The sequence below is a fragment of the Chelon labrosus genome, assembly GCF_963514085.1.
Source record: "Chelon labrosus genome assembly, chromosome: 18".
NCBI lineage: Eukaryota > Metazoa > Chordata > Actinopteri > Mugiliformes > Mugilidae > Chelon > Chelon labrosus.
The window spans coordinates 5,458,318-5,471,358 of record NC_140351.1 but is presented as its reverse complement, the minus strand read 5'-3'; the positions used below and the strand labels follow the sequence as shown (position 1 = coordinate 5,471,358).

At 47.8% G+C, this 13,041-nt stretch overlaps 1 protein-coding gene across 1 annotated transcript in view; it reads left to right on the top strand.

The window, feature by feature from the left end:
• LOC311503862 (partitioning defective 3 homolog) overlaps positions 1-13,041 on the top strand; it is a 364,850-nt gene that overhangs the window by 239,668 nt on the left and 112,141 nt on the right. The window contains exons 18-19 of the mRNA XM_084566761.1: positions 7,076-7,309; positions 10,587-10,803. Of these exons, the coding sequence (XP_084422887.1) occupies positions 7,076-7,309; positions 10,587-10,803 (451 nt within the window). The remainder of the gene's footprint in view (positions 1-7,075; positions 7,310-10,586; positions 10,804-13,041) is intronic.

The window sequence follows — 13,041 nt, the reverse complement described above, 5'->3', positions numbered from 1 at the left end:
GACTAGACACCGTAACCTACGTACGTAGCCTACGCTGGTGTGAGCCATTTATACTTGTGTGCTTGTCAGTCTGGCTCACTCTGTCATTTTTGTTTCTTTTTATTTATTTTATTTATTTAATTAATTGATAGGGACAGTGCACATTGATGAACATCTATTCAGACAGCAATAGACCAGATTATAGCAACAATGCTGACTTGCATCTGCAGTCCCTAGGCAGGTAACACAAAAACATGATAAGACATAGGACAGGACAATAGATAACAATGAGAGCACCTTACAAGACAGTAGATTACTAAGAAGATAAAAGTCAATGGTTACAAGACTGGTAACTTCCTGCTTCACTTTCAACAATGGCAACTGAAACTTTCGCAGAAATTTCGCCGAAGACGAGTCGTACAAATGTTTCTATATCCGAAGTTCCTCAGTTAACCTTTCCTCTATGTGTTCCATCTTTATTGATCCAAAACAATCAATTCAGAAAATGCAGAGATGGAGAAGCAGCCGGAAATACTAAAGCGGAAACACGCTACTACCAAGAGGACCAATCACAGCTCTTACGGTCTGCGTCACCGTGACGTGTAGTTACATTTCTGGGGGGGTGCACGTCGAACTACGGCGTTACGGCGGTCTACATAGGGTCTGGGCTGTCAGATTAACACAGACGCCTAAACCGCCTATTAGGGACTTAGTTGAGAGGGTTAGGGTTAACCCTATGTCAGTGGATGGTCCTTAGATTGAAGTACGGGTGTTTGTTTGTGTGTTTTATTAGATGTAAACCAAAAGGACAGAAATCCTTGTGAATAGGTGAAAGGTTAAAGAGGTTTTTATTCTCCTTTCAACCATATATAGCTGGTGGTAGGACATAGTGAGATGAGAGGACGTTCCTCTAGAACCATGGAGCTACATGAAGACATAGGACGAAGTACAATACAAGAGACTGAGCTTAAAGTGTGCATGTGCAAGCTTATGCAGACAATACAAAACAGTGCAAACGGTGCAGACAGACACTACAATACAGACAGTACAAAAGACTTGGGAGACAACAGAGTACAAAATCTTAATCCATCAGTGATCTCATTACAGTGCCCAGATGGTTCAGCAAAATAACTAACTTGCTCCTTTCACAATAACTCCTCCGATGTTAGAAAAATGTTTCAGTCGACGCCCGAAACTCGAGCACCAGACTCGGTTTTCAAAATCAAAGCCACATATGGCGGTTTGGTACATATCGAATGTCACACAAGTTCCATTTATCTCCTCGAAGCACGCTGCTATAATGCTTATTTTAATGAAATTATTACATCAAAGCCACACAATGAAAGATGGCCCGTGGCTAATGTATAATAGAGTTGGAAATTAAATGAGCCGGAGAATGCAGCGCCCGAGTTTAGCCTTAAGCTTTGTCTTTGCCACACTGTTGAACGTCGCAGTCCGTCTCCAGAAGTGCGGTGACGTAGCGGGGTGCGTCGCAAGTGACACATTAATGAAGCTGCTCTCAAAATAGTCAACACGCTCAAGAATGCTACTATTCCCCCCACAGACTCTCATCTCATTTTAGTCAGTGTCTGTTTTTCGTCCCCTCCTTTCAGTCGTCTTCCAGGTGCTCCCCAGATCACATCAGCGGATGGGTTTCACGACTTTGAAGCCCATCGCTGTTGAAATATGCTAAACAGGTCGGACACCCTGCGGTTCAGTCCTATTTAGGCGGAGAACAAGATTGAGTGAGCGAAGAAAAGGGGAAGAAAGAGATGTAAGGTGCCACGGCTGGCGGTAATACATGAGCACGTTCCAGACTCTCTGCCTCGTGAGCCTCATGATGGACGGGCTCTTGCATGAGGTGTAAGATCCGTTCAACTTAGATCACCGCGTCCGTCCTTTACTCTGTGCAGAATGCGCCAGCCGCCCGTGCTTGTTTAATACGCTCTTAAACATTAGCAGACGAGACAAACCGCGCAAGAAGAACCGGGCGGAGGTGAGCGAGCGAGAGCGCCGAGGCCGGCTCAATACACTGTCACCGTTATTACAGGCGACCATTATGATTGTTCAGCCCGGGTCCGTGGGTCAATAATAGAGATTGGAAAAGCAGTCCCGCTCTTTCTCCACCACCGGCTCATAACCAGCCATTATTGGATGTGTGATCTTGGCACCTTCAGATGCATATAGAGGAGACCGTTGTTTGAGGTAATTGCGGGCATGATCAAAAGAGGGTTTTCATATCGCTGAGAGGGAGTTGCACGGCATTGAATAGAGAATTGGCAACTAATGTGAGAACCTGTGCCATTGTGCTCGTTCTGCAGTGCAAATGATTGAAGAAAACACTCATTACTCCGGGAGGTGTGGAGCGCTGGAGGGCGCCAGGCTATGGAGTGGCATTTGCAAAAGATAGATATTCATTGCCAGTTGGCCTCTTCAGCTCCTTTGCAATTGATCCAGCGTGGCGGGGCTGTTTTTGAACTTCGGCTGGAGCACATTAGAGTGCATTCACGTCATTAAATTAACACAGAATGAGCTGATGACTGGGTCTCGAGCGTTAATTAGAACCTACCTGTTTGGCTTCTTCTCGGAGGTGCAGGATCTGATATTGCCGTGCGGGAATATAATGAATTCTCAGCTGATCCAGCCGCAGATAAGCCGGTGGTGGTAAATGAGAGTTTTCATTCCGTCTAAATCAGCTCTGTCCGTGGTTTTGCAGGACTTGGCTCAAGAGTTGGCAGCAAATGAACAGCAATGAATCTTGTGGAGCGAGCGTAAAGAATTCTGCTGGAAATCTTCAACGCACACTGAGCAAAAACTTCCTGGATCCTTGATTGAGATATCAAACCATGACTCCAGGTGACAGGGATTCCTTTGTGGCGTGTTCGCCGCGCGGAGGACGTCCTCTGTCGGGCTAATTACCCTCGACTGGCAGAGACATAATGGCGCGGCCGACCCAGGGACGCCTCACTTCCACTGGGATACCTGGACATGGCCTTGGTCCGAGCACCTTGGCGGCTATTTTTAACATAATTACCCTTTTACCGCCCCGACTCTCTGAATAAATTATGTGTAATGGAGCCCCTGTCTGTACACAGATCTTTACATGCAAGGACCTGTGGTGAATAATGGCTGGGAAGCATAGTTTTAGCCGCTCTAATTATACTATGGGCCCCTGTCCCTGTAATAACCACTCCTGATTTATTCATAGAGTTTGCCGTACCTCCCGTTTAACGCTTAATGGCAATGGATCTTCTCCAATTAACTGCCCTTGCCCTTAATCTGGCTGAGGAACACAACGCGCCGGCCAGTTTTGCTTGTAGCCCTGACAAAATTCTGGGTTCACTTTGCAGTTTAATCATCTCTTTTTTTTTTTTTCATTTCTCCTCCAGACGTGTAGGGAGTGGCAAATGCATGTCCGTATGCAATGGGGGAATATGTATTTTCATCCCTCTGAATAAGAGGGAGATGAGGAGCACGGCACAGAGGCTTCTGTTGTGTGATAGGAATCACATAATAGACTGGCATACAGAGAGCTGTCCGTCAAACTCTCCCAGGAGAGCCGGGGCTGCTTCTGATGGAAACAAAGGCAGGTTCGAGGCAGTTGGGTCCATGGGCAAACTCTCCCTCTCTCTCTCTGCTTCATTCTCTTTGTCTCTGTGTGCTGCTCTCAGTCATTCACCGCACCGACTAGAAACAATGGCGAGGGGGGGATTGTGGGGCAGAATACCAAGCAGGAGGATAATTCCCTGTTTCCGAGTACAGCAGATGTCATTTGTGTTCCCTTGAACTGTTGCATCTTGTGCAACTGTAACTCGCAATCCCATTGTGTCGAGCGTGCACCCAGGCTTCTGCGTGTCTGCTGCTGGCAGGCTTTATGGCTAAGCTTCAGAAAACACAAATTTACATCGGCATTTGTGCCGGGGTTGATTGAGTTTTATCCGCAAAGTATGAAAGGCGGCATCTTTTTTTTTTTCCCGATACGCTGAATCTGCCACTCGGTTTCCTTATAATTATTTTTATTTTCCTTCAGTCTGTCCTCTCTCGTCCTTCACTGGATGCAATTACTCTCAGCAAATGCATTACATGTTTTTTTATTTGCATTCTCTTGATCTTTGCGAGTCCGTTTTTGCTCTCCTTGCATTTAATACTTATCATAGTAATCAAAAACGGCCCACCTCCTCCAAGAAACAAAGCAGTAAAATGAATCTCGTGTTCCTGCAACCGGAGAGCTCTTGACCTCGGGAATTTGCAGCGCACAGTAAAGTTTCATTTTACCGCCTGATGCGGCCCGAAGGCGCGCATGTGAGCTCTTCTCACTAAATGCGATGCACCATTACGGGGATTGGCGTATTCCAGGATTGGAGTGTGGGACCTCTTGGGATCGGACACTTTTATGAACATTGACGAAAAGAAAAGCCGAAGATGTGCGGCAGCGGCGCGTTTGCCGGGTCTGGAAACCCAACACCGCTGGCTAACGGCTGACCTTTTAGCCTATCTGATTTGTCTGACGCTACAGATCTATAGGTGCACTCACACTTTCAGGAAGCGAACTCAGCCGAAAGAGGGATGCCCCCGTGACCCTAAAGATCCTAAAAGCAACATGAAAGCTTTCAGTTTCTGCACAAAACGAGTTAGCAATTAGAAATCAATCGGCACTGCTCATTTGAACATTGGTCATCTGTGCATGGTTGTCTAGATTATATGTACTTTGGTATTTTGCTGTAAAATGGCACACGGCGCTGGTGAGCAGCTGCAGGTTTGCTTGGTTAAAGGATACAACAAGACAGGCTGAATTTCTTCACAAGGCTGTCAGTTTTCCCTATTTTCTTCTTCGGCTCATTCAATTCTCACCCTGCCTCTTGTATTCAGACCACATGTTTTCTCTCGCCGTGTGAGGAGCAAGCACTGGTGGGTGGTCAAAGCGCCGACTTCTCCACACAACAAGTAGTTTTCTTTCAGTTATGGCGGTTTATTTATCTTTTCCTAAAGATCCACTGTGATCACCCAGCAGCGCCGGAACACGCCTCATTTAGGCCACTTTAAACACGCCGAGCATCCTCTTGATGGTGTTTGACATCGAAGTGTGTGTGTGTGCGTACGTCATACGTTTGTGTTATTGCGCCTTTTGGGGGTTCCCCGCGCGGGGCACTCACGCACAAATGTACGCAGTGTTTGCATGTGTGCGTCCTGCCCGGTGGGGGTACAGACAAGACCGTAATAGCTGTGGAAGACGTTTATTTACACCACCTGCAGCCACACAGGAAACGGCATCACATACTTACTAAATGTGGAGGTTCTACGTGGTCCGCGGGGAGTCGTAAAAACACAATGCCGCTCTGTCCGGACTCCATCGACGTGTGCCGCGCCCTCCTAGAGTCTGCTAAAGTAATTGAATCAACAGTTTGTCCTTTATTACTGATAGTTTCCTCCGCAGACGTCTAACAAGGCTTCGCCCGCTCATATTCAGAAATCCGCCTCGTTGCGTTTGACGGCGGCACCTTGCCTCGCCGCACGCCGCTGAATCAAAGCAGAATAAAGGGGGACAGAAAATCAACCGGGCCGCTTGTTTACCAACCCGGAGGGTAAGGTAAGAGCTCCGGGGAGCTGACGGACGCTCCCCGACAAAATGAAATACCAATACCTGAGTCGCGCTCCACTTACATGCCCTAAACAAACCCCTGGCAAGCATTGGAAAAATAATTACAGCTGTCCAAGGCCCCGGCTCAGCTGTTAACTGTTAAAGCGGTCGACTGTTCAACGTTCACTTTGCTTTCTTTACACAGCTGCTCCACCAACTTATCTGTCAGCAGCATGTAGGAGGTTTTTTTTCCTTACAAGTAGGGAATACACTGATCATGCATAACATTATGACCACCTTGCTAATATTGTGTAGGTCTCCCTTGTGCCTCCAAAGCAGTTGGGGGCCTTCTGAGGGTGTCCTGTGGTGTCTGGGAACAGAATGTTGTTAGTGGGGGGGGCTTTGAGGGGAGGGGCCTCTGTGGATCATCCCACAGATACTTGATCAGTTTGGGATCTAGTGAATTCGGTGGGTGCTACATGTCTAAGTAACATCCACATGAATGAATGCCAGGTCAACGAGTTTCCCAGCAGAACATTGAATTGTCACAAGATGGTCAATGTTATTCACTTCTCTTGTCTGTGGTCATAATGTTGAGGCTGATCGATGCATATATATATATATACATAGGTATATATCATAAATATCATATAATACTTAAATGTAACCCTTAACTCTGAGCATATAGCACTGGATGGAAAATGTAACTGAAATGCTTAAAGTCGTGCTTAATTATTATTTCTGAGTGTGAGCCATGTGTGTTGTGCTGCTTTGTGCGCCTCACGCTGTATGTCGGCTGTGTATTGTGACAGTGTGAGCTCTGTGCGTTAGAGGAGTTCTGCAGGTAATCGACAAATAACAACAGAACAGAGTTTGTTTCCCAGCGGCTCTGTCCCCACATTGACATTTTGTTCTTGCCTCGCTTGTCGCCCTCCGAGAAGTCGGTTCCAAGCCTTAGATACGGAGCGGAATGTCACAGCTGTGAGACGCTGTTTGCACCAGGTTGGACTAGTGAATACAAACACATTTATGTCGGGAAAATAGCTCGGTCTACTAAGGCGTACCTGTAAACTGTCACCTTTTTCAGTCGCTCTGAGAAACTGAGTAACTAAGAAAGGAGAGCACTAGTAATCACTGCGGTGCCGTGGTACATTGCTGTCGTCTTTGATAGCGGCCCATTTATATGCATTATGTTTCAGCCACATCAGTTCAACTATGCAGACACCAAAGACAAAAGCTGAATTATAATTCTGAACAGGAAAGAGTCTCGGTGAAGAAATAACACTCGCTCCTCATTTCTTTCACTTCATTGACCGGTCAATGGCGGCGTCTGTTTTTCATGTTAATTGCCAGATTTGCACCTTTTCTCAGCTGGCATCGTCTCCACGGAAACAAATGTGAATTATTCATTGACACACAACGAGGTATATAATGATTTAGGTCGCCTTCGCCGAAGACTTGGACTCACACGCCATTGGTCTTCTGGCTTCTGTAACGCTGCCGACTTATTTTCCGTAGGTTCCAGAGACCAAGAGGTCGGACCCACGCTGGGCCTGAAGAAGTCCAGCTCCCTGGAAAGCCTCCAGACCGCCGTCGCCGAGGCCGCACTGAACGGCGAGATCACCGTCCAGAGGGCGCGGACGCGCATCGGCAGGAACCGCGGCTGCAACGAGAGCTTCAGGGCCGCCATCGACAGGTCGTACGAGAGACCCGGCGCCGCCTCGGCAGAGGAAGAGAACAGCATGGATACACGTGAGTTCATGCGAGACTGAGTGCAAGTCACATACACCGATCAGACGTAACATTATGACCACCTTCCTGATATTGTTGTGACTCATCAGAGGGTGTCCTGTGGTGTCTGGCAACAGGATGTTGTTAGTGGGGGGGGCCTTTGAGGGTCCTCTGTGGATCATCCCACAGTTTGGATCTAGTGAATTTGGAGGCCAGATCAACACCTTGTGCTGTTCTTCACGTTTTTTTTTAGTTGTTCTTTAAGCGTTTTGTGGCTGCATCCTGCTGGGGATGGCTGCTGCCATCAAGGAGTGTCATTGCTATGGGGTGGGGGTGTGGTCTGGTCTGGTCTAGGTGGGTGCTACATGTCTAAGTAACATCCACACCAATGAATGCCAGGTCCAAAAGTTTCCCAGCAGAACATTATACTGTCACAAGATCATCAATGACATTCACTTCCCCTGTCAGGTCATAATATTGTGGCTGATCGGTGTATATGATAAACACTAGCAGATTATTACAAGAAATTTCCGTCGCTGCAATATAGGCCAACTCAATAACGCTTCCCCAGAGCGCAGGATTCACCACCAAGATAACTGGGTTAGGGATCCCCGTTTGCTTTGTGTACGTGTGTGTGTGTGTGTGTGTGTGTCATGAAGCACATCTGCAATAGCTGTGTAGGTTACACACTCATTAATATTCACATAGTTCATGTTGAGTGGAACTGCAATCGTGGCATGTTCTCCCAGGAGCTTACATACTCTTAAAGTGCATTGCCGTGTATTATTTTGCGCAGGAGTAAAAAAAAAACAAAAAAACAACCCGCATCTGTCAAACTCATACCGCGTCCATTTTACACGTAATATGTGTAATTGCATTTACCATGATTATAAGTGGGATACATATCATTGATTCGGTCTGTGCCAGTAAATTTTGGCACGTAGCACCGTGCGGCTTTGCCAAGTTTCCTTCGCGTTTGTTTTCCCGTGTAGGTACCTGACTGGGACTGAAATCAGAGCTGCTTTAAAATTATTATTCAAAAAAAAATGGAAAACAAGGAAAGAAAGGCTCAGACGGCCACGCCACCTTCCTTTTGAGTGAACGTATCCGTCCCCGCTTGGTGTTTGATGACACAAAGACACGCGGCGGATATATAGAGACAGCCGTCTTACGTTCTCCGACAGGTAATAACACTGCAACGCACAAGAGTAATCACCCGATATAAATTTCCATTCACCATTAAAGGATTCCATTAAAAGAGCTGGGGGGGACATTTGAAAAAGAGGGAATTATTTGCCTGAAGCGCTTTGTTCTCATAAGCTCTGTCGGCGAGCCGCTAAATACAGTCTTATCTCGGTGAAGAAAAATGGGGAAAGCAACCGATTTTCCCCCCGCCGCTGTATATTGCATTCTCCCCATGATATTCAAATAACTCTGTTTTTCAATTTAGATAAAAGCAGCCCGTCTGCGCTCGTCACCGAGGTTAATAGTCAAAGTTGACAGATAAGCGGCCGCCTTCCGCTGCTCCCCAGACTTTTATTTACATAAAATAAGAATGTGGCATCACCTAAAGAAAATGTGTCCCCACAAGATATCCCGCCGGGCAAAACGCGCCTCCACCCGGGGGGGGGGGGGGGGGGGGGGGCTGCTTTGTGTCGCGGCGTTTTTGAAGAAACGAAAAAAGAGAAAAGTCTTCTCTCCGCTGTGCAGAACTCTCGTCTTTCATGTGACGGAAGGAGACTGGCAGTTTTACTTGTCTGTCATAACCCCCTCTGACAGGGCCGGCCTAAACGCCCTTGATTATTAAAGCAGGAAAGTTTAATGGTAGACTCTCCCGAAAGTGACAAAATGTTTCCTGTGGTGGTCTGTCTCTGCAAATTATCTCTCCTGACGCTTTCATCAGCTGTCATTGGAGATTGTCAGCCTGTTTTTTTTAGTCCTCTTGAGTTCTATCGAATCGCTGTGGATGCTCTCACCTTTTGAAGTCTGGTGTTAAAGCCTTTTGTCTAGCCGCTCGCCCCGTTTGAAAGCCCCAAATTAAATGGAGTCCGACCAAAAAAATGAAAGAAAATAATAATGTAAACCTGCCCCGCCTCAGGAGAGGCTCCGCATTACAATGCTTGGCGCGTTATCTGCAGCTTGGCATCATTAAGCGGCAGCAACATTAGCGCCGACGCTAATCTCGGGCCGTTTAAATAGCCAGATAGCGCCTCACAGCTGCCGTCGCCCCGTGCACGATAAGCGGGCGGCAGATCGAGCGATTAAACCGATACCCATTCAGGGCCCGCCAAATTTGCGGAGGAACGGAAAGGGAGGGGCCTCGCGCTGCATGCGGCGTCGCAATTGTGCAGGTCTTGGCTCTCCGTTCCCCGCCCTCGCGCTCAGCTTCCATTTCAGTGACTTCCTCAGAAACGGCAGCTGAAAGGAAACGCTGATAGCCGCGCAGATCACAAGAGAAAACAATCGCCACTGTTCATCCTTGAAATGTGAAGCCTGGGCCGCTCTTCCCTCTCATCCCCTATGCTGAAAATCCATCATGGCCTCCCCCTCCCTCTCCTTTGCCTCCCGATAAGCTCCCTTCCCTCCTCCATCAAAGGTGGAACTTGGACACGCGAGACTGTAATAAGTTGTAATCTGAAGGACATCTACCTCAGAGGCGGCGATACGGCGCAGACAGGAGCTACGCCGATTGCAGAGCACACCGAATTTGCAATTAAGATCCCCGGGAGCCTTTTTCAAGATTATTTAAATGTATAATTACTGACAGATTAATTACATTTTGCACATCGGTTCTGATTAGATGTGATGGAAACTTTGAGTTTAATCAACCTTGCATCACCTAAGGAGTTTGGTTTCGGTTTGATGTCTGGGTTGAAATGAGTTCAGTCGTAATTAAGAACCAGATTCCTATGACTATCATTACAGCTATTCCTTCACATCTTTTTTTTTTTTATCTAAAATTCTGCAAAAAGGGGTTGAAAAGCGGAGTTCTCTGGTGATCTCTGTGAAATGCACACAATTGAAACAACTCCAGGCTTTCAGCTAAGTGAAAACACGTTCACCTGAGTATTACTCTCACTGGGTGCACAATGTAAATATAGTCTGCTCTAATGAGGCGAATGAGTTCAGTATATTTTGTTCAAAGCTGCTATACCTTGTGGAATGGAAGCTTTTTTTCTTTTTTAATGTCTCCTCTGATGTTCCCAAACGAGAAAGTGATGCTTCGTATTTAGAAGTAGAAAAGTGTTGCATGTTCTATCTCTGTATCTAACACCCTCTCCGTCTCCCGTTACCCCAGTGGACGAGGACACCGAGGGAAGCTCCCGATCGGGCCGCGAGTCCATGTCCACCAGCGGCGACCTCGCCGTGAGCCCCGGCCTGAACGGCAGCCTCTCCAAAGACGACAAGCGCAGGGATCAGGAAAAGGCCGGGGGCAAGGAGAAGAAGAAAAGCGAGAAGGAGAAAGACAAGGACAAGAACAAGTCCAAGAAGGGCGTCCTGAAGGGCCTGTTCAGGTAGGAGAGACGAGCGAGGGGGGGGTCACCTCAAACGTCCGATCCCCTCACCCCTCCTCCCTCCTCCCCGCGTAACCTCCAGCGAGCCAATCACTGTCTGCTTTATTTAATTCCACTCAACACGTTCAGCGCCGGATCATACAGAATTTGAATGCGTTTACTGGATGTTGCCAGAGCTAATCAGGGACCCCTCTCCTTGAACCCTGCGAAGATGGAGTGGAGGGAGGGAGGGAGGGATGGGGGGAGGGGGGGGTTATCGACCTCAAGGGTCTCTGGCACTTTTGAGCCAGATTATTTTTAATAAGGGCAACATGTTTTATTCATAATCCCATGTGCGCGCGCCTCCCCATCCAAACACGCTCAGCATTTGTTAACCAGCAGAAACTGTTCAGAGCCCATACGGGTGCTAATGGGGTGGAGGGTTTGGAGGGAGGGAGGGAGGGAGGGGGGGTGTGATTTTGCTCGGGGAATAAAAGACCTTTGGAGATGATAAAATCGACTGCAGGTTGGAATTGTTGCCCGTGGCGGGTATTTTTCAGCAGCTGTATCACCGTGCGGTTGCAAGAATGTTCAAGCAGGCCGTCTTGGGAGGAGGAGGAGGAGGAGGAGGAGGAGGAGGAGGAGGAGGCGTGAGTCGGCTCTCGACATCTTTTAGATGTTCAAAAAAAAACGTTCAAACGACTTAACAGTGATTGGATTTAACGACGCTCACACCTGCTGCAGGGCTCCGGCACCGCGTTACCGCCTGACGCTGGACGTGAGCGGCAAATTTAAACGAGACTCCAAGTGGGAAAATTAGCTCCTCGCCCCGAATAGTCACTTTGAAGCGCAGACTTTGCACCAGTAATAGGACAAAAAAAAAAAAACACGCAAAGAGACTTGATGAAAATAAACATCCAGCGGGTATCCATTCAGTCTCTCCGCCACGAGGAAAATTAGTGGGGGAGTCACATTAATTATTTCAATTCCGTGCGCATTTAAATACGGCATAAATTAACGGTGGAGGCGGTGCGAGCCGTTATCGTGCCGTAAGTTGTTTTCATGTGGATTAGTTTAATGGGATTAGTTGGCATATCGCGGCGCACGGCTCAGTAATGAACAATAAAGACGACAAGTGTGTTTCGAGGTCACGATTGAGGAATGCGGGGAGCTCGCCTCATCTTCCATTATACTCCGTTTTAGCTCGTGTGTGTGTGTGTTTTCACTTTTTTTCCCTTCGCACAGCTGTATTTGCTTCCTGAGGTGTGACTTTCTCCTTTCTGCACGTCAGGCGCGAGCACATGTTCGCGCAGTGGATTACTCGAATAAAAGTAGAAATTTGAGCCGCAGGTTTGACACCGTGACATGCAATCAACGCCGCCGGCGAGCCTCCTTCGAGTGGCCGCGCGCTCGGCCCGATAGGTGGCTGCCGGGTGATTTTAGCCGTGCGCGCGGGCCCCTCGGCGTGCCCTCCTTGGCCTCATCATCGTTCTTCATTATCTTTGAGTGCCACAGCCACTTAGGAGTTGGCACACGGCGGGCCTCGCTGACAACCCCACCCCCCGCCACCACCAGCGACCGCTCTATGCATTTAACGCCGGGCCTTGTGCCTCCTGAATGCAAAGAGGCAGCGCCCCTGAACCAGCATGGCTCTCTGACTCAGGAGCCTTTCCTTCCCTTCCCTCCGATACCACGAACCGTTTTCCGCTTTAAGCTATGACAGCTCTCACACCTGCACGTCTGCACTGTCCTTTTCTATTCTCTCCCCGTTCTCTCACAGCACACACCCAGCAGTTTTAGAAAGTTAGAGACGTCAAAGAACTGAGGTGAGAACGAATGCGTCCCACTGGATACAATAACAACTTTTTTGTAAAGAACAAAATGGAGTGATGTGAAATGCCTGGCGGTCAAAAGGGAAAAGGGGGGGAAAGAAAGTGTAAGATGTGTTGTGTGTGTGTGTGTGTGTCTCGCTTTTAGTAATTCTTGCAAAAGTTTTGACTGATATCAGAACGGAGAACTTTTACTGTGCAAGGGTTCGGCTGACAGCAACCGAACGCGCGGGCTTGCACATCACAGATAAAATTTGCATTAGCGAGTTTCACATGCGAGTGTCTCAGCGTTGCATCAAAACATCAAAAAGACGTCCTGATTGGGTTAATCCTTTGTACTGCTTGTCTCTGTGGTTTTCATTTACATAAAATGGACAGCCAGGCGCTCGCTGCGTTTTCTCGCGGATGCATGTCTCACACTCGCAGTCCC